The 19,079-nt window shown below is 35.4% G+C and overlaps 1 protein-coding gene across 2 annotated transcripts in view; it reads left to right on the top strand.

Moving 5' to 3' along the window:
• The window catches only part of IGF1 (insulin like growth factor 1), a 46,841-nt gene extending 32,763 nt beyond the window's left edge, over positions 1–14,078 (top strand). Inside the window, exons 4-5 of one of the 2 annotated variants that reach the window (XM_018080216.3) lie at positions 6,011–6,192; positions 13,019–14,078. In XM_018080216.3, the coding sequence (XP_017935705.1) occupies positions 6,011–6,192; positions 13,019–13,078 (242 nt within the window). In that variant the 3' untranslated portion in view covers positions 13,079–14,078. The remainder of the gene's footprint in view (positions 1–6,010; positions 6,193–13,018) is intronic. The other variant, XM_008927968.4, reaches the window with a different exon arrangement.
• Positions 14,079–19,079: the final 5,001 nt, after the last annotated feature.

Genomic DNA, 19,079 nt, shown 5'->3' with positions numbered 1-19,079 from the left:
GATGCCACTAAGATGGCATTTTACTCACTGAACTGTAAGGCTGGAAGAGAAGGCAAGTGTCCGTTTGTTATCAGCATGTTGCAAAGCCTACTAAGTTCAATGTAAGGCTTTCCATTTATTTTGATACACCTTGGGTCAGGTTATATATAAGTAATTTCTGGCATCTGATTCATCAAGACACAATCCTGACTGCACTAAAAGATTTCCCACTGACTTCAGTGATGCTAGGACTTCACCCAGTTATGGCATTTGCATTGTTATTTGTTTGGTAATCCAAATAAAAGGCAGCTTTACATCGGCTATGGGATAAGAAGGATATGAAAGGTTCTATCAGGACTCCTCCTCCCACCACACACAACGGTAAGCAGTAATTATTTACTCTGAGAGCATATACCAGAAGAAGAGAGAATGTATTCTCATTATGGGCAGATGCCTGTATTACCATTGTCCACCTTGATGCAATATAGGGGGTAATATTCAAACGTAACAATGACCTACTGGCTTCTAATTATCTTGTCCTAAACCCTGATAAACCTGGCTATTCTTGCAATAGTGAATTTCCTTTCAGCAAAGCATTTCCCTTGCCAAAGTATATATTTTTTGGCAGCATCAGGCACTTTCCAGCCGTGGAATCTGATGTAGGCTTGTAAATTGTGCTAGGTCGGCAAGGTTTTCACCCTCTAGAGCACTGAATTGGTGTAAAATAATACATTATATTGTTTCCCATTCTTTGTCCAATTTTTTTTTCCTCAAAAGAGTTCTAAACTCTGAAATTCCTGTTTCGTATCCCAGTGCAACACTCAAACCTGTAGGTCTTTCTCTTTACACATTGCAAATGGCTTAGGAACTACTGTGTGAAGCATAAGGGCTCTATCACATGCTTACTGTGCTTGATGGCCTCCAAAGCAGCCATTCCATAAAAAAGGCGGAGTACAGCACGCCTATATGTGAGAGGAAATTGTTACAAGTGCTGTATTTTGGAAATAAGTTAGGGGAAGAGGAGAATTTTTTCCCAATTAAATACACAGTGAAGAAAAAGAATGCTTCTGTAAGCATATTTCTAGAGGAAAAAAATACCTTATTCAACTACGTGACAGACTAAATAAACACAAAGAAATTACAAATTAAGACACCTGGAATAAAGCTACACTTGTCTCACTGGCTTTAAAGAAGTGAAATAGTTATTTTACTGTCCATTTGAAATGTGAAAGGGTTATCATTTTTTCATAAGGGGAAGCTTAGAAATTGTACTTATTCAGGCAAAACACTGTGTGAATTCTTGGTAGATTTCTCTTATAGATCAATACTGAGTGCCTGTGTTTTCCCAGTCTTACTTGCTTATGATTTCAGAGCAATGAGCAAACTTCTCCTTGCTTTGGACTCAGTAATTAATGTAACCCAGCATTCCACAAAGCAGTAGCTCTAGTGCAATATCTCAATATTAACAAATGCATATGCTTTCATGAAGATTTTACTCGTGAATACTGATAAAGCTTATCCTCTATTCTCATGCATATTAAATTAGATTTCAGAGCTAGGGCATCCATTCATTGAGCATTTATAAATGCTAATATATGCTCATTTTGATGAATACAAACAAAAATCAGTCTAAGCATAATTATTTTTTGGCATTAACAAAACATTGAAGGAAAATGGAAACTAAATATTAAATATTGTCGCTTCAAAATGCATGCAACTTATTTACATGAAAATCAGATTGCCTACTTTGCACGTTTAAACCTTGAGGTATTTCTGTTAAGGGACTTTACAACACTCTGCAAGATTTGTTATTTTCTTGTTTGTTTGTTTGTTTTAACAGTTCATAGAAGTATCAAAACCCAGGCATTTCCTACTGATTGAACATTGAATCGTAATTTTCCAAATAGAGATTAGAAATTCCAGAGCACACTCAAGAAGTATCACCAATATAATATTAAATCATTTGTCTAAGATTACAAGGAGATGAAAAGTGATATCAACAATCTCTTGTTTTGCATATGCATGCATTTATAATGCAAAAATACACAGAAAGAGTAGCCTAACATACAGCATACAGTTAAAGAGGTATGGAGATACATAATTAAATAGTACACTGCCTGATGTGCTTTTTAGAACAATTTGTTGTTATATTTAATTGTTAAATTGGAAATGAAAGACAAAGGCTTTGTAATCCACCAGGGGCATATGTTTTGTGGTTTAGAACAAATCATTTTCAGTGGAATTCATTTTCTGCGAAGAACTAGAAGGAGTTGTGTATGCACGCTAAGACTCAATCAAGTAGCTTTATCTGTAGTCCATGAAAGAAGACTGCCTCTTTCAGAGGACAAGGATACGTTTAATTTTAAGTAAAGCATTCAATACAGAAATCAGTCACCCTGTAGGCACACCTCCTTGTTGAGTTCACTATCTTAAATGAGATCCCTAATTTTCAGGTAGTAAAGATGAGCAAGATAAATCTCAAATTCAGCATCCCTAGTCTTCTGTGCCACTATAAGGCAGACACCACATGCAACTCAAAAAACACTCTAACCAACAGCTCCCAGTCTGGATCTAGCAGACAGGATGAGTTTGTTCAGCTCCTGCATTGTAATATAGCACCACAAACACTCAATCTAGAGCAAAACTAATGGCCTCAGAATACTTTAAAAGCAGTTACAGCTGATGATTGACTCTGATAGCAGGTTAGGTCACTGCTTTTCAGATTTATGATGCATTTCTGAATTACAGTCTACACAGCACTCTCGAGTTCTATGCTTGGCTACAAAAGACACTATGCACAACAAGTACAAAGAGTCACATAAAAGTTCCTGGACACATATCCCCAGCTCTTCCTAGAGCCCCCTAAAGAGTGGATTAAGCTTTGTGTTTATCCTGGGCTATTTCTTATGTAATTTCTAATGTTAATACTACAATAGTAGGTTATAATTCTACATAGAATGTCTAGATAACTTGATATATGATAATTCTGTAGTCCTCCTATAGGAGTAAGGTATTTTGGAGGGATGGGGAGAAACAGAGAAATCGAGAATAAACAAGTCCTGTTGAATTACTCCACTGACTTTGCATTATTTAAAGGGAAATGTTGTTAGTACAGAAGTCAGCTGTTTAACTACTGCAACTCTGTATCTTGGCCTGCTTTAAGGGGACTTCAGAATAGTGTGATTAGACTTTGTATCTGCTTGTCACACATTGAAAGAAACATTCACATATTTGATAGTGTAGATTAAACAAGTGCCAAATATTCTATTAAGTAAACTTTGACCTACATGATATGAAATTCTCTTGAGCTGGTAACTGACAAAAAAGGAAAGAAACCTCCAAGGAAATCAGTGTACGTCAGCAAAAAGGAATGTCTAAGACTGTTGTGTGTCCACGGGCAGCACTTTGAAGGTTGAGTAAATACAAGGAACTTTTTGATAACGGTTGGAAGGCAGCACTCAAATTATGTCAGAGAGATGAGAAAGAACTATATGGGTTCACAGTATAGTGACACAGAAGGTCCAGTCCATACTGCAGGCAATATTATTAAAAAAAAAAAAAAGGGAACAAAAATCATATTAAAAATGAAGAACCACCAGCCATTTATTTACCAATACCAGTTGGTCTAGAAATTATCTTAAGTGCTCAGTTACATCAGTCCCTATGTAGAAGAGCACTCAGGCATGTGCTCACTGCTTAACACGTGAATTAGTCCAACACACTATATAGGAGCTTGAACATTTGCCTAGATCTAAATGCATATTTTGGTAATTTGATGAACTGGGACCATCTGATCCTGCAGTCCTTCCAGAAGCAGATGGGCCAAATAATGATAACATCTGTAGAAGTGGTAGTATCTCCTTGTATTCTTTATGTCACTTAAGAGGACATAAAGCAGTACTTAAGAGGACAGCAGCAATTTAAAATCTATTGGTTTAAAATTACTTTATATATCAGATACTTCTCAATCATGAGCAAGACAAAATGAGGCACAGCTCTGGGTATACTGCAAACTAATGACACTCCACACGTTATCTTGACTGCTAAATTTTAAAAGTATTGGGCTAAAACAACTGGATTAACAGAATTCAGAAATAATCTTTAGCAAAAAGCTTGTAATTTATATTATAAGTCAGTGAGGGAAAATAGTTTCAGAAAAAAAAACAAAATGCTGCATCTAAATATTTATAATACTTTTCAGTGATACACAACACACACACAGACAAACCAAAATATTACTGTAATTTGTTCCTGGCTTGCTCTTCTCTTTAGTCTTATGAAACAAATGATTTAGCAGGCAATGTACAATATAGAGGCCCTCAGTGGATTGTAATATACTAAGTAAGCATGTTTTTCTTTTCGTTTAATTTATAGTCCCAGGAAAGAAAAAAAAAAAGACATTTAAAAACCTGTTGTCTGAGTTTACAAAGCTCATAGGGATAGTTAGTTCTTAGCTAGCTGTATTGCTGGCTAAAATGTGACATAATTTACCACTAGAGGTCTTTTCATTTACTGATGTTCTAAAGCCTCAAGGGTTCTTCATCAATGGGTACATGTTTTAATCACAGGGTACTGCAAAATGCAGTGTCGTCTTTTCAAATTGACAGCTGCAGGACAAGTACCTGGATGTCAACCTGGACTTTGCTGTATAAGCATTTGATGTAATAATTTCCCAAAGAGAAACTGAATTTTTGCCTTTATGCCTTATCTAGCTTGAGTAATTCTTAAAACGCGAACTCCTGCCAAACTCTGTGAATAACAGATTTTTGGTCTCAGTGATAAAACTGAAGGGAAAAAGAAAAAAAAAAGGCATGAAAAGAAATTGGTAGAGTTGACTGAGTTACTTCATTTTTTGGCTCTTGGTACAATTTTCTTTCCTTTTTTTTTTTTCCATATTTTTCAGTTCTTAACTAATGTGGATCATTCTGTAAAAGGAAACATTTAATGCTGAAAATGTCAAAACAAAACACTTAATCTTTTCAGAATTTTAGCATGTGAAATCAAATTCTAGCAGAATTTAAAATAGATATAGAAAGTAAGCAGTTACTTACTTTTTGTGAATTTACTGTTCCTTCATTTCTAGTTAGTCATAACAGGGCAAGTACACATCCAACTGGGTTGCATACAAACAAGCCCAGGAAACAGTGGGACTTTAATGTCTGTGTAGTATAGCAGAGAAATTAGCAGTTACTAAGGAAATCATAAACCACTGGGGAAACAAAGACAAAAATATGTGTGTGAGAGTTGTATGAATGAATGTGTTGGCCTTTACTGGAGCTGAGTGAAAAAGGGAAAATATTTGCCAATTAAGTACTTTCTACAGATGCCTGGTGCAAAACACAGGAAAACCATGTTATGTCAGTCCCATTTCCTGTCTTGTACAAATCTATGGAGTATAAAATCTTCTGCTTTTATCTGTTCCATCAACCATCTTCCTATTTTTGCTGCATTTCATCCGTTACTTTGTTACCTTATTTCCTGCTTCCCACTAGCTTGCAGATCTTACAGCCTGTGCAGTTGTATACAGTATTTATTTCCCCTTTGGAACACATTCTGGCTTCACATAGTACCTCAGTGCAGCCTTTTTTACTAGGAAATATTTGTCTACAACACAGTCATGATCTATGATCTTTACACATCAGCTACCTCAGCTGGCTCAGCAATCAGTTTTCATCCTAAAGCTAAAGGGCAAATTTCCTTTGTAAATGCCAGATTTCAGATTCCTCCCTCTCCATTTTCAATGCTAAGACAGCTCAGGAACATATTTTAATAATAATTTTCTAAGAATGCATAAATTTGCTCAAATGCTTAAATAGTGAACACCCATAGACAGAGATAAAAGGTGGCTGTTTCCAGGAATTTCTTTAAAAGGTGCATCTGAGAACAGGGTCTTAGAATAGATACACACAGACAGGTTCTACAATGGTCATTCGTGATTCAGTTAAAATAATGCAACTTGATGATATGACTGCTGCTGAGAGTTTTTCATTTTCTTTCTAACGAAAAAACCTTCCATTTGTGTTTTGAATAGGTAAGCCTACAGGGTATGGATCCAGCAGTAGACGCTTACACCACAAGGGAATAGTGGATGAATGCTGCTTCCAGAGCTGTGACCTGAGGAGGCTGGAGATGTACTGTGCTCCAATAAAGCCACCTAAATCTGCACGGTCTGTGCGTGCTCAGCGCCACACCGATATGCCAAAAGCACAAAAGGTAGGCCAGGTTGGGGGAAATTCACAACTGCTAACAAATAAACCAACCAAACCAACAAAATACCAATGAAGAAAACCCTACGTATTTTAGGGAAGGAAAATTCTATCAGGGCTGGTAACATAGAAGACAATTGATGTGTTCTGCCTACTAGATTTAGTGGAGTTTTGAAAAATAGTTTCCATGGTAGGAAATGGTATGTTTCATCTCATCTCTTAGAACACTGAATAAAACATGGAATTGCTAAGCTAGTAGTTGTGAGGCTTTATCCTGCTATAGGGTGGCAAGTGATAAGTACTCACGTCATCCAATCAGAAATAGCACCTAAGACTTCTTTCAAAAGAGAAATCAAACACTGAATGTTTAACAACTTATCTATCCAGAATCTCTTCACTCGCCCTTCCCTTTCAGGGAGAGGTAGAGTGAGTGCTTAAGAAGGAAAATACCACTCTTCTGCTATTCATCTTACGTGTAAATGAACAATTTTTTTTCTTTCTTCATTATTTTGGATTTTTTTTTATTTATCAGAAATAAATTAAATGGATACTCACTGCAATCATTACATACTTCATTTTAAGTATTTAAAGTTTAATACATATATTCTCCAAGCACTTTAAATATTAATTGATATTTTTTATATAGTTGTGGAGTTCAGAGTATCCAGATTTTTGTTCCTGTGATACTAGATATACTGTAAATATATGTATCAACAAGCCTATAGTTCAGAAAACCCATCTTAGACTAGGCTACAATGGAGTTCATGTACAACCCTCTCTCCTGTTTGAGCTCTGAACATCTGTTTTACATGTTATTTGTCTTCTGCTCTAAGTCTCTATTGATTTATTTTATTGCTGCTTGACCCTGCCTGTCCTACACATATGTTGGCCCCATTCCTGCAGTTATCTGAAAATTTTTGCTTATAAGAAATGGAACTGCATGAAAACCTAATGCTTCATAGGAAGTAAAGAAACCTGTACTGCATATTAATTTCCTTAATATCATCTTTATGAAAAGAACAACTGCAATCATTCCAGCATCCATTCTTTTCCATAAGTCAATTCACAGAATGGAATCCTTTCACCTCTTCCTCAAGAGTTTTCAAACTTTTAAAGCGGTGTCTGTGTGACATTTCCTTGGAAGTATCACCTTAGCCCTTAGTATCTCAAAGGGCACACAGGGCAATGAGTGAAGACTTCTTCAGGTAGAGCTCAACTGTAGACAAGAAAATGCTGTGGTTTATTCCTATCTGGGCACACATAAACTTAAGGCTTGCTGGAAAAGAAGAAAACAGTCTTGGCCAGTGATCTGTGTTCTCCTTCCCATACTTGTTGCTAAGGTGATTGGTAAAACATTCAAGTAAAGGAGACAAGATACCTGCCAGCTCTCTAATGGATCTCCACACCACTTTCCTTGGAGGACTGAGGAATGATGTCATACTTTAGGCAGCCGTCCTCTTCCCAGTTCAAAACTCAAGCAGGAGAACACTTTTCTTGCAAACAGGAAGGACCAGAAGAAAGACCTTGTATCTTCCTCCAGTGTCAGGGGAGATGGTGCTCAAGAGGGGTACTGGAAGTAGAAAAAAAATAGAGTATGTAACAGTAATTGAGAAAGTCTAGCTGCAGAAGAAATCATCCTGGAAATTAAAAATTGAAAGAATCAAGAGGTGAAAAGGGTAGCAAAAGGACAATGAGGAGTACAAGAAAAGAAAGGGGAGGGAATTAGATCAAAGAAGTTGAGATGCAAAATATTGAAAAACTGAATGAACCAAGGTGCATCTTACAGAAAATATGAGGTTTTGAGAAAGAGGGAGAAAAAATAAAATTAGAGAAAAATTAATATTAAACAAAACAACACCTTTAGAGAAACTGTATCTGAAGAGGAGAAACTTGAACAGAAGAAAAAAAAGTCATAAATGCTTCTTGATAGGAACTTGGCAATAAAATAACAGAAATCTGATGAGGAAAACAAACTGAAATTTTCATTATTATTTGTGGATGGAGAAAATTAGTTTGAGGAAACAAAAATGCAGAAGTAGTAGGAGAAACTATTATTCATATTTTTGATAGATAATAGGAAAATACAGAGAATGGACGATAAACAGAATTCATTAGGAAAAAGTCAGGTACATATTCTCATGTAATTTTTTTTCTTTCTCTTTTCTCTTTGCAGTCAGTTGTATATGCCTCCACTAAGAAAGGCAATTATGTTCATACTTTCTTTAAATAGCCTCTCCCAATATGAATGTATTTAGCTAGTTCATAGTGTTGATATGTCACTGATTTTAATTAAAAATAGTTATGTTAAAGTCAAATTATTTTTCAGTTAAGCAATTTTTTTCTGCTTTGGAATATTTTTCTCTCTTAATATTATATGTTATATATGAGATATATATCTTATACATTGAAAATGAATATATGTATGTGAGATAATATAATATGACCTTTTTAAATTTTTCTTATTAAATGCAAGATTTAAGGTAGGATTAAGTGGAATATATATTGTGCAGTTACTCTCAGACTTCACAGACAACCAGTTTCTTATGCCTTTCATATATCTGATATAGTCTTTACTTAGCATCTCCTCATAACTTTCTAAATGACAAATCCAGGATTTGGGGTTTGGTTTAAGCAGAGCAATGGTTTCACCTATTTTTACACTAAGTTTATATTTAGACTTTTAAAGTGCAAAACAAGAGCAAGAAGGGAAGTTAAAGTCCTGTGTTTCATGTCATGGTCCCATCTAGTTTTTCTTCCATTCATCTTTCTCTTCTGAAGAATGATAATAAAAGTTTACTCGAAAAGTGAACTAACTATTAACAGCAATTTGGAAAATTAGTGAGTAGAACTTTGAAAAACAACTCTCCTAGCGAAGAAGTAACTGAGCAATTTCCACAACTGTATATGTGAGGTAAGACTGTGACCTTTCTAAATGAAACAGTGTCACAGAACCAATGTCACAAAGTTCTTATTCATTTACCTTGAAAATTACTACATAAATGTGAATGCTGATAAGGCTCATTTTAAAAATTAATAAAAGAGAATCATACAGTCATTTAGGTTGGAAAAGACCTCTAGGATCATTGAGTTCATTAACCCAGCACTATCAACTCCACCACTAAACCACGTCTCTAAGTGCCACATCTACACATCTTTTAAATACCTGCACAACTTCCTTAGGCAGCCTGTTTCAGTGCTTGACAACCTTTTCTGTGAAGAAATTTTTTCTATCGTCCAATCTAAACCATTCCCGGCACAACTTGAACTTGTTCATGAAGACAGTGCCATGTCATCCCCTTTCATCCCAAGCAAAAGGAGAAAAGAGGTGCACATCTGGGTATAATTTTGTTCTTCCTCTGATTTTCAGTCCTTATTCTGATTTAGGCCCACATGTGAAAAATACACATGAATATATATACCAACAAAGTATGAATAGGAAGCAGATTCTCCCAAAAATACTTTTCCGACTTTATCTAATCTTCAAAATTTAAATAAATACTGAGTGAGACTAAGAGAGAAAGAGAAAAGATATTAATATTTTTCATTTAAGAAAATGCCTTTAGGAAAACAGAAAAAGTATTGCATTATTTCTCATTAATTTTTCTAAGACTGGTAGATTCTTTCGTAATTGGTTGAGTATCAATTCACAGATACATTTACAGGCCAAAGTATGCACAATGGCACCAATCCTAATTTCTGTTGCAACCATGCCACATTACTAAGCCAATGAGGGAACTTTTTGGTGTAACAGATAGAAGGACTTGGACTCTTCAGAGAATTATTTTCTCCCATTGCTTACTTTCCAGCCCTGTTTTTATATTACTGATCACACTGCCCACAGAACTGAAAAGATTTCAAAGAGCCCCCAGAGAGTTCCTAGCTAAGGTATCGTGCCTGTTACTACAAACACTAGACTTTCCATTTATTACCAGTAGAGCAAGAGAATTTTCAATGCCAACATGAGGTTTGGATGTCTGTCCTAATAGGATAAGAATGTTGCTGCATGCTTCCTGATATCCTTCCATCTCAGTTAAATGACCATTACCATGACTGAGGTAGTTGTTATCCTTTTGTCTTTTCTCCAAAGATCCATGCTGTAGGTGAAGGGTTAGAAGTCTGTGTTTCTCTTTTCATAAGCTGATTTATATAAAGTTCACATTTTGCATCTCTCATCTTAAAATGGTGATTTTACTCATCTGGGTCTGAGTATCAGCTCAGAGGATCTGACAATAAAACAAGCATCACAGATGCAATTTTATCTCTAACTACCTTTTCCTCAAAGACTTGAGAAGTGAGGCAAACTTTGACATACCAGTACAAACGCAGGTCTGAGAACCTGATTCAAGCATTCACAACTTTGGTTTTTTGTTCTGTTTTGTTTTTCCCAACACTCTCAGCATTGCATACATGAAATGTTATGCGGGTCAAAGCATTTTCTGGCATGCATGTTACTGCTGCTACCACCAGTGGCACTTATTTGTAGTTATTCATCAAAATGCTGAATCTGGAGAAGAAAATGTTCTGAAAGTAACCTGCCATCTTCCTTCAATTTCAAAACTAGTTTGTGTATCATGACAGCTTTTTTTTACCTACATGTCAGCATTAAAAGCTATAACTGAAACCCTGCTGCATCTTAGTATCTGCTTTATTTGGTTGATAAAGCCATTTTAAAGTCAGTGGTGGAGATAATTTATATTTTCAACTGAGAAAAATATAGGTAATTTTCAATCTAAATACACTTTGAAAGTCACTGCAATGCAAAATGGCTGTTCTTTCATTATAAGACTTTCACTGTCCATTTTATAGAACATGAGTTTTCAGTCCTTAAGAATGGATGACTTTTTGCAAATATAATGTAACATATAACTTTTCCTATATGCTGGTAAACTATCTTCAAAGAGGAGCACCTAGGGTCAGCACTGAGGACAATATTTTATTTTGTTGCCCTGTAGAAAAAAGCTGGGCAGATGAGTAAAGAAATTCCCATTTTCCTAGTTCATTGTAACTGATCTAAGCATTTGCAGAATAAGGCAGGATCCTTCATATTGGCAGAGTCCTGTGAAACGCTACAATGATGATTTTCATGAAAATCAGTGAAAATTGAAGGGCTGATCCATAATGAGAACTTAAGGATGAAAACTAACATACAACTTAGGGAAAACTAAAGATAGCAAAGGTAGTTTTGCAAAAGCTGGAACAGAAATAGGCAATGAAAAGTAGAAAATATGTTAATGTACGGATAAGCAGAATTCTGTTGACATTTCTGATTCCGTATTTGTTTGATGTTAAGGAAGCCATTCTACAGAAATATTAGCAAAACTGGATGAAGAAAAGCCAGTATCCTTCTGAACTTTTCACAGGAAAAGAGACTAGATGATTAATCTAGCCTACAATGGCAGATTCCTAAGAGACATTTCTTCATCATGAATACTTTGCTTTCAACAAGTTTGGTTTGCCAGTGATAAGTCTTAACTTGGCTTAATGGGTTTTTTTACTTGTTAATGGTATAGTTAATTTAACAATTACTAGTACTGATTCTCCTTTCCGCGCCCGTGAGTGAGTACTGCTTCATTTTTATTTCATATATTTAAAATAATAATTAAACTCACATCCATGAGAATCCTATCCAAATCCAAGAAAATTAATAAGCTCTATGTGAGCTCAAGTTTTGTGATCCTTTGCTAGTTTCAGATTTATTTTATGTTTAATAGATACTGAAAGGATATGGAAAAGTTACATGTAGAATAGAATGTTACCTGGGAAATCACTAAAAAACTCCACAAAACTGTATTGCTCCAAATTAGTTTTCATTTTCTTTCTGCCCATCAGAAAAGCAGGAAAATCTTATTACTTTTAAAATTTCAGAGGCTACATTTCCTTATTTTTAGGGCTTTAATAGCAACTACTGCAGTGGTAGAGCTGCATACACATTCTACACATTTCACAGATATAGTTTTTTCTTTTTGGCTTTTCTTAGACAGACAGATTTCAGTTAACTAAGAATTTGATTTCTGATGAGGATTATAAATATAGAGAGTCACTTAAAAATTCTGCCTTTATTCCGATACAGAACGGATGAAGCTTTGGGTCCAGATAATATTTACCAGCATGGCAAATAAGGAAATCAAACTGAAATACATACCTCACACCCATCACTGCTGCTGGAAACTGGTCTGTGCTTGGACTGACAGTGAACTGAGGGCATTATTCATTCCAAAGCTCTCTTGATTTGCCTGGCACATCACCCCATCTGTTTTGAAAATACAAATTATTTGACTGTAGCTCCTACACTGAACCCAAACTTTTTATCCTCCTCAAGGCCTTATCCAACAAAATCCAACATATGTAATATGTCATTTATGCAATATGTAGTTAGCAGAGCAATTTTGAAAACACTGGGTACCATAGCCCAAGAGGCTCTGTGAATCCTTCAGTTACAACTCCCAAGTTCCTCGGCCCCTACACATCCTGCTTTTGTAAATGTCCTTGTGAAAGAAAATCTTTGGTACCTACCGTATGTCCAAGCCCATCCAGGTTGTTGCCCACCCATGCAGATGTTTCCTCTGCCAAGATCAACAGTGACAGCAATCATTTATGTCTAAGAGAACTGGAAATTTAGGGTAGAGAAGTTCTGTATTAAGTGCCCTGTAGATAATTGAACTACTGATTAAAGCACAAGAGAAGGTTCTCCATAGACTATTCCTTGTGAACTGGCAGAAGGGGGTCTAACAATTCCAGCATTCTGGGTAACTGTTTTCCCACTATTATAAGTTTAGTGGTCATACAAAGTATTGAAACCTATCTGTAATAATTTTTTCTTTCTAAACCCCCAGGAAGTGCATTTGAAGAATACAAGTAGAGGGAACACAGGAAACAGAAACTACAGAATGTAAGAACATGCCATCCGCAAGAATGAAGAATGAATGTGCCATCTGCAGGATACTTTGCTGTAAATAAATTATTTGTTAAACATTGGAAGACTTAAAAAAACCTTTGTTTTAAAAAGCTTGATGCAATCTCAACCAATGGGCATTCTCCCAGTGAACAATGCAACTAAACATTCCAATATTAAGTCTTTAGAGAACAGAACATTTTAACCAGCCCAGAGCTAAAATTTCTGTGGTTGATATATTACTGTTTGTTAACCTTTTTTAAATGTCCTGCACAAAAACTCTTAAAGTCCTGTGCCCCTCAAATGCCTACAAATTTATGGGCCTTTGACGGATCCAATTGCACTAAATTAACCTATGAACATTGGCTGCTGGAGTCATTCATCAGCCTTGTCTAAGTGGTGGTTTTTTTATTTGCACTTCTATACAAGCAACAGGCTGTTTGTTTTACAGTGTCTGATAACATTGTTTGTCTACCCCTTCATATTTGCACAGTTTGACATTCCCAGTAACAGCAGCAGTAAGGTAACATATACAGTTTTAAACATCCATTAATTCCATCTGTGGCATTTCAACAGAATATGGGTTATAGATGCATTTGTTTTAAGACAGTTTTTTTCTTCCTTCTCTTGCAAACATGCAATTTATTGCAATTTGTGAGACAAAAGATTTTTTTAAAGCAGTTAAAGCATACATAGGCTCTCAAACCAGTAATGATTCTTCCAGGTAATTATTTTGCAACAGTATAGGTAACTTCTTTCTTCCTCCATATAATGCAGTATGTAAAATTTAGCATATCAATAATACACATATATCAAACAGTATGTAAAAATCTCTGTTTTATAGTACAACGGTGCTATTTTATAGTTTGTTACATGAAAGGGTCTGGCCAAAACGGTAATAGGTAAAAGCAAATGTGGAAGGACAAAGCCAAAGATTAAATAACAAAATAGTCTCAAAACTATTCAGCTTAAATCAACTGAAATGGCTTCAGATTTCAAGATGATAACAACTTTCCCATCCCCGAAAGGATATTCACATACTTGTTTCCTTTTAGATGTTTGAATGGTGGTGTTCTCACCTGTGGTTATGTGGAACACAAATTCATAGATGTCAAGGCCCAGAGAAAACAATTTGAAAAACAGCTCTCAAATGACTTCAAAAGGTAGTCCATCAGTACCCAAATCTTCCAGAAATATCATCATTCTATTCAAACATAATAGAGAGGTACTCAAGTTCCCCTCCATTTTAATTCTTTCCACAATCAGATGTGACCTAACTGACCATTTATTGGGCTTCTGCATTTCTCTGTAAATCAGAAAATCTGATCTAATCACCAAATTACAGTGTAGAAAGAGTCCTCAAGAAGAGATTAACCAAAAAATCCTTACATCCTTACTTACAATCCCCTGTTACATAACTTTGATAGGCACTGCACTGGTTCTACCTTAAATAACACTGTGTCCTATGCTCCATTTTTTTTACATCAACTGAGAGCCAGATTGGCCATGCAGTGAAGGTAGCCAGCAGTGACCAAGGTGAGCAATAAACTTCTCTGTGAGAGAAGGGAAGATTAGATGGATGGGGGGAGGGGGACTGGGGGGGAATGCACTGTTCCACCCTGTCCAAGAACTCCAAAGTTGTTCCACTCGACTTCTTCCCCTCACCTCCCTACATGAGGTAAGCTCAGGCATGGGATGATGTATCTCTTGGTCAGGCCCAAAGGGAGCCTGGACAATACTGTTTGAAGGGAGAAGTTAGGGAGATGTAAGATTAGACCTACAAAGGAAGGATCCCTTTTCAAAGGCTCAAATCTGCCTTCCTTTCTACCACATCCAGGGGACTAGATAACTGAAGTATTGACTAAAACACAAGAAAAGGTTCTCTGCAGACTGCATATATACAGCTCCTCAATAGTTCCTTGCGAAACAAGGTAGGTCTTAAAAGTCTAACAAATTATTATAGTTCCTTTTTATTCCCATAGAAAATTTGTGGTTTGTATTTTTAACAAGTGCAATGTATTCCTATGCAATTCTTTAAACCCTCCGCTTTCTGTGAGATGGATGTCTATATGCACAATAAGCTGCCATAGCAATGTAAAAGTAGAACAGTAAATGAATAAAAAGAATATGTCACAGCTGACACTGACTGAGATAGTTATGTTGAAAAAGGAAGAAAGTAAAGAGAAACAGGTGTGAAAACTAACCTAAATTATTTACCACCAATTCAATAAACAGAGTTAGGAATTCTGATACCTGCCACAGCATCTATAAGCATTTTTTTGATGGGGGGATGGAGAGGGAAGTACTTTTACTTTAATGGCTGTAAGAATTCTGAAATACAGTCTAAGAATAAGCATTATTTTGATGTCACAGACTTAATACATATTTCTATTTCATGTCCCGTGATCCTTTCTGTCTCCTATATCCTCTGAAGTTCTAAAGGGAGGAAAGAAGAAAGATGTGAATGTAAAAAGCAATTTGCAGATAGCTGTGGTGGCAAGTTTCTTTGCAGATAACTCTTTTACTGATGCACTGTTAACACAACTGAATAACTATACATCATTTTGCATCAATTCCTGTGAATTAATTCAAATTTTTTGTCTTATCTTGAGATTCACACACATTCATGCCACCATATTTCTCCTTTTGAGAAATTATAATTAGAAAATGTCACTCAGACACAGCAGTATCTAACATCACAACCTGACAACTGTCTAAACAAATTAGAACAATTCTTAGAAGAAACTAAAATAAATAATGAATAGCTACAAACTTCAAAGGCAACACTTTGCTTTACTAGTGAATAAGTGGTATCACAAAATGGAAAGTAGCTCCAGCCCCACAGAGGTGAGAAATGCATGGATGGGAAATGCATTTTGTATAAGAAATATCCAGTCATATGGCCAGGAGCACATGATATACCAGTTAGTGTGAGAGATAAAGGGCTGCATTAGCTTAATAATCTTAATAAATCCTCTACTTAAAGAAGTTGAAGCATGAGCCAAAACATCTCTCTCCCAAAAGTACAAAGCAGTCTGACTTGAAAAACTTCTAATTAGAGAAATGGAAAGGTTCAGCTGGATTTTCAAAAGCACTCCAGATATTTAGGAACAGAGCTGCCACTGGATGCCATGGATTCTCATAAATCACTTCAATGGTACAGAAGGGCCCACTCCCCATCCTTCCCTATCATCTAAGTCACACGAGAGAGGTAACAGATTTTTGCATTCTAGAGTAGACTTAAAACTCCAGTTATTACATAGAATGTCACTGAAATGCAGAAGAAAAAAAAGTTAATTAAGCCTCATTATTTTCAGTCAGTTCAAAAAGCACTGCAGATTTAAACCCACTGAAGTTAATACATCTCTTTCATCAAGGTAGCAAAATTTGAGCCTCATCACCATAGTAAATGCAATTAATCATTAAGAGTTTAAATAGAAAATGAATTAATTCTTTATTTTGCTCAAAACGTACTTACAAACCTACACATATTTCTGTGATAGACTTGTATGAGGCTCATTTGTGCCATTCAGTCGAGAGAAGAAAATCAAACTATGGGTTATTGCATCCAGTCCTTGTAGAGACATCAAAATAGGTCCCTTTTTTCCAAGGCAGCTTACAGTGTCAATTCCTTTCGCAAGGTTAAAGGGTAAATTAGTGGTGGACTTTCTTTCTAGAAGTGAATTTCATACACAATTAGTAGCTATGTTCAGTTGCCACGTGAGCTTGTTGTTCCCTCAGTATCAATGGTTAAAATGGATTAATGAGGACTTTAGGCCAAGCACTGTGTCTTCTTGGCTCTCCATTTCATAATCAAGTGCAGGAAATGACAAGATCAGAAAAGCGTACACATATTTGCTTTACCTGTTACTGATTTGGCCAACAATGCCAAAGTGGTGCTATTGTTTTGTTTAAGAAAGTACTTGACTAAAATATAAAAGAAAGCATAAATATTTTTTTAATGTATGAAAATGACAATTATATAGGTATGGTTATTAAAATAGAAATAAAATTAGCCATAACTTTTCAACTTTTTGTCACTCACAAAACGGCAAAAAAATCTTGTATCAATGGAGGTGGGCAGGAATAAGAGTCAAAATGCCCCAAAAATTCATAGACTTTAAATGCAATTCTGAATCTTTATTAGAAGTGAGCAATACAGATAAAGAAAAGCGTCAGAAGTCAGGGAACAATGGATATGACCAAAAGCCTGTACAGATCAGTGAGAGTCCTGTATCATACCAGAGATTTTTAAGCCACACTCTAGCCTGAAATCGGTGGAGAGTTTGGCTTAGTCAGTGGCATGATATGATCGAGATTTTCATTGAGAATATATTTTAATTTTTACCTGATTACTTTCTCACTCATGGCATGCCCCCTGAAAGTTAATATTCTTAAAAAAGCCCCAAAAGGCACAAAGACATCTGATTTTAAAAGGGAATAATAATAATAAAGAAAATATTCCTAACAGAAAACCGATGGTTTTTTTTAATTCTCACTAGTTTAAATTGTGAAAAAAAGTTGAAATATATGGCTAAGAGTCTGTGAATTTTTTTTTTTTATTACTTTATGTGGTCACTATGAACATCCTAATGTGCAAAATTTCACATTTCATTGCTTTGTTTTGAAATTATGGTAAGTTAAGCCCAAATAGAGATTCTTGGAACCTATAGGCCAGATAGAATACTTACGTTCTGATGAAGGTATAATCAATATATTTAAAATGTTTTATTTTTAGTCTGAAAAGGAATAGTAATAATTTATTTGGGGACTCTAACTATACTGGTCCCTCTTTTAAGGATACTCTTCAGTGCAAATAAGTCTTCCAAACACCCAACTTCTATTCAAACCCAATATTTATTCCTCCCTCCCCCCAGCAAACCTAGTTAAAACACTATTGCAACATAATTTTATTGTTTGTCTCTTTGTTTGGGGGGGGTTGTTTTGTTTTGATTCACTTTGTTTTGATTCCGTGGGGAGGGGTAAGGAGGAGGAGATGAGGCTTTCAAGTGATTGAGATTTTTTTCCTCTCGGGCACAATCCACATAAAATAAAGAATTTTTTTTAATGAGGTTAAAAATTATCTAATTTGTGTGTGGAAGTACCATTAAGTAAAACAACTTAAGATTAAGGTTATCTTGAAAGAAGGGGAAAAAATTTAACACAAAGTTTTTACCCATTCTAATCCTACACTATACATTTTGCTTCTCATAGCATTGGAATATTCTACTGGACTATAAGTGTCCGAACACACAGTATCTGATATATATAAACTTTTGATATTTTACATGAAGGGTGTTATGGGAATGTCTGAAGCTTGATTACATGTAGTACAGTATAGAGATACCATTCTAGCAGAAACCAAAATGAGGACCTCCCTGATGCTTACATTAGGAAATCTTATACTAGTTGCATAAAGGGTGTGTGTATATGTGTATATATATACACACATATATAGACATATGTATGTACATATGTGTGTATATATGCATATTGTTATAATGTGTGCATGTCTATGTGCATGTGTGTGTGCATGTGCATAGTACGCTTTTCTTCTTTTTCCTGTCAAGTAAAATTTAAAATTTTTGCTTTTTACTCTTCAGATCTCATGGATTATATTCAGTAATCCAACTGGAATCTAATTTTAGAAGAACATTGTATAATATGGGTGCCACAATTTAGATCCTGTCTTTGTTTTTCACACCTAAAGAAATGACCTGATATTTAAACCGTAAGACACTTCTTTGCTGTCATCAGGCAAACATATTTATCTGTTTAAATACAGATATAAAATACTAACTCTGAGAGCCATATTCTGAAAACATAAATTAAATTTTTATCTTTTATTTCATTTTTCTCCAAATTACTTCTGTTAAGTGAGATTTTTTAAGTGTAAGCATCTCTTCAAAGCAAGAATAATGGGTAATACAAACAGAGCAGAATGAAAATTTCTGACATCACCTCAACTATTAATTTGGTAATTATATGGTTTTTGTAAGAAT

Source organism: Manacus vitellinus, unplaced genomic scaffold (genome assembly GCF_001715985.3).
Source record: "Manacus vitellinus isolate BGI_N305 unplaced genomic scaffold, ASM171598v3 scaffold_5_pilon, whole genome shotgun sequence".
Classification (NCBI taxonomy): domain Eukaryota; kingdom Metazoa; phylum Chordata; class Aves; order Passeriformes; family Pipridae; genus Manacus; species Manacus vitellinus.
This window is presented reverse-complemented; position numbering and strand designations above follow the sequence as displayed.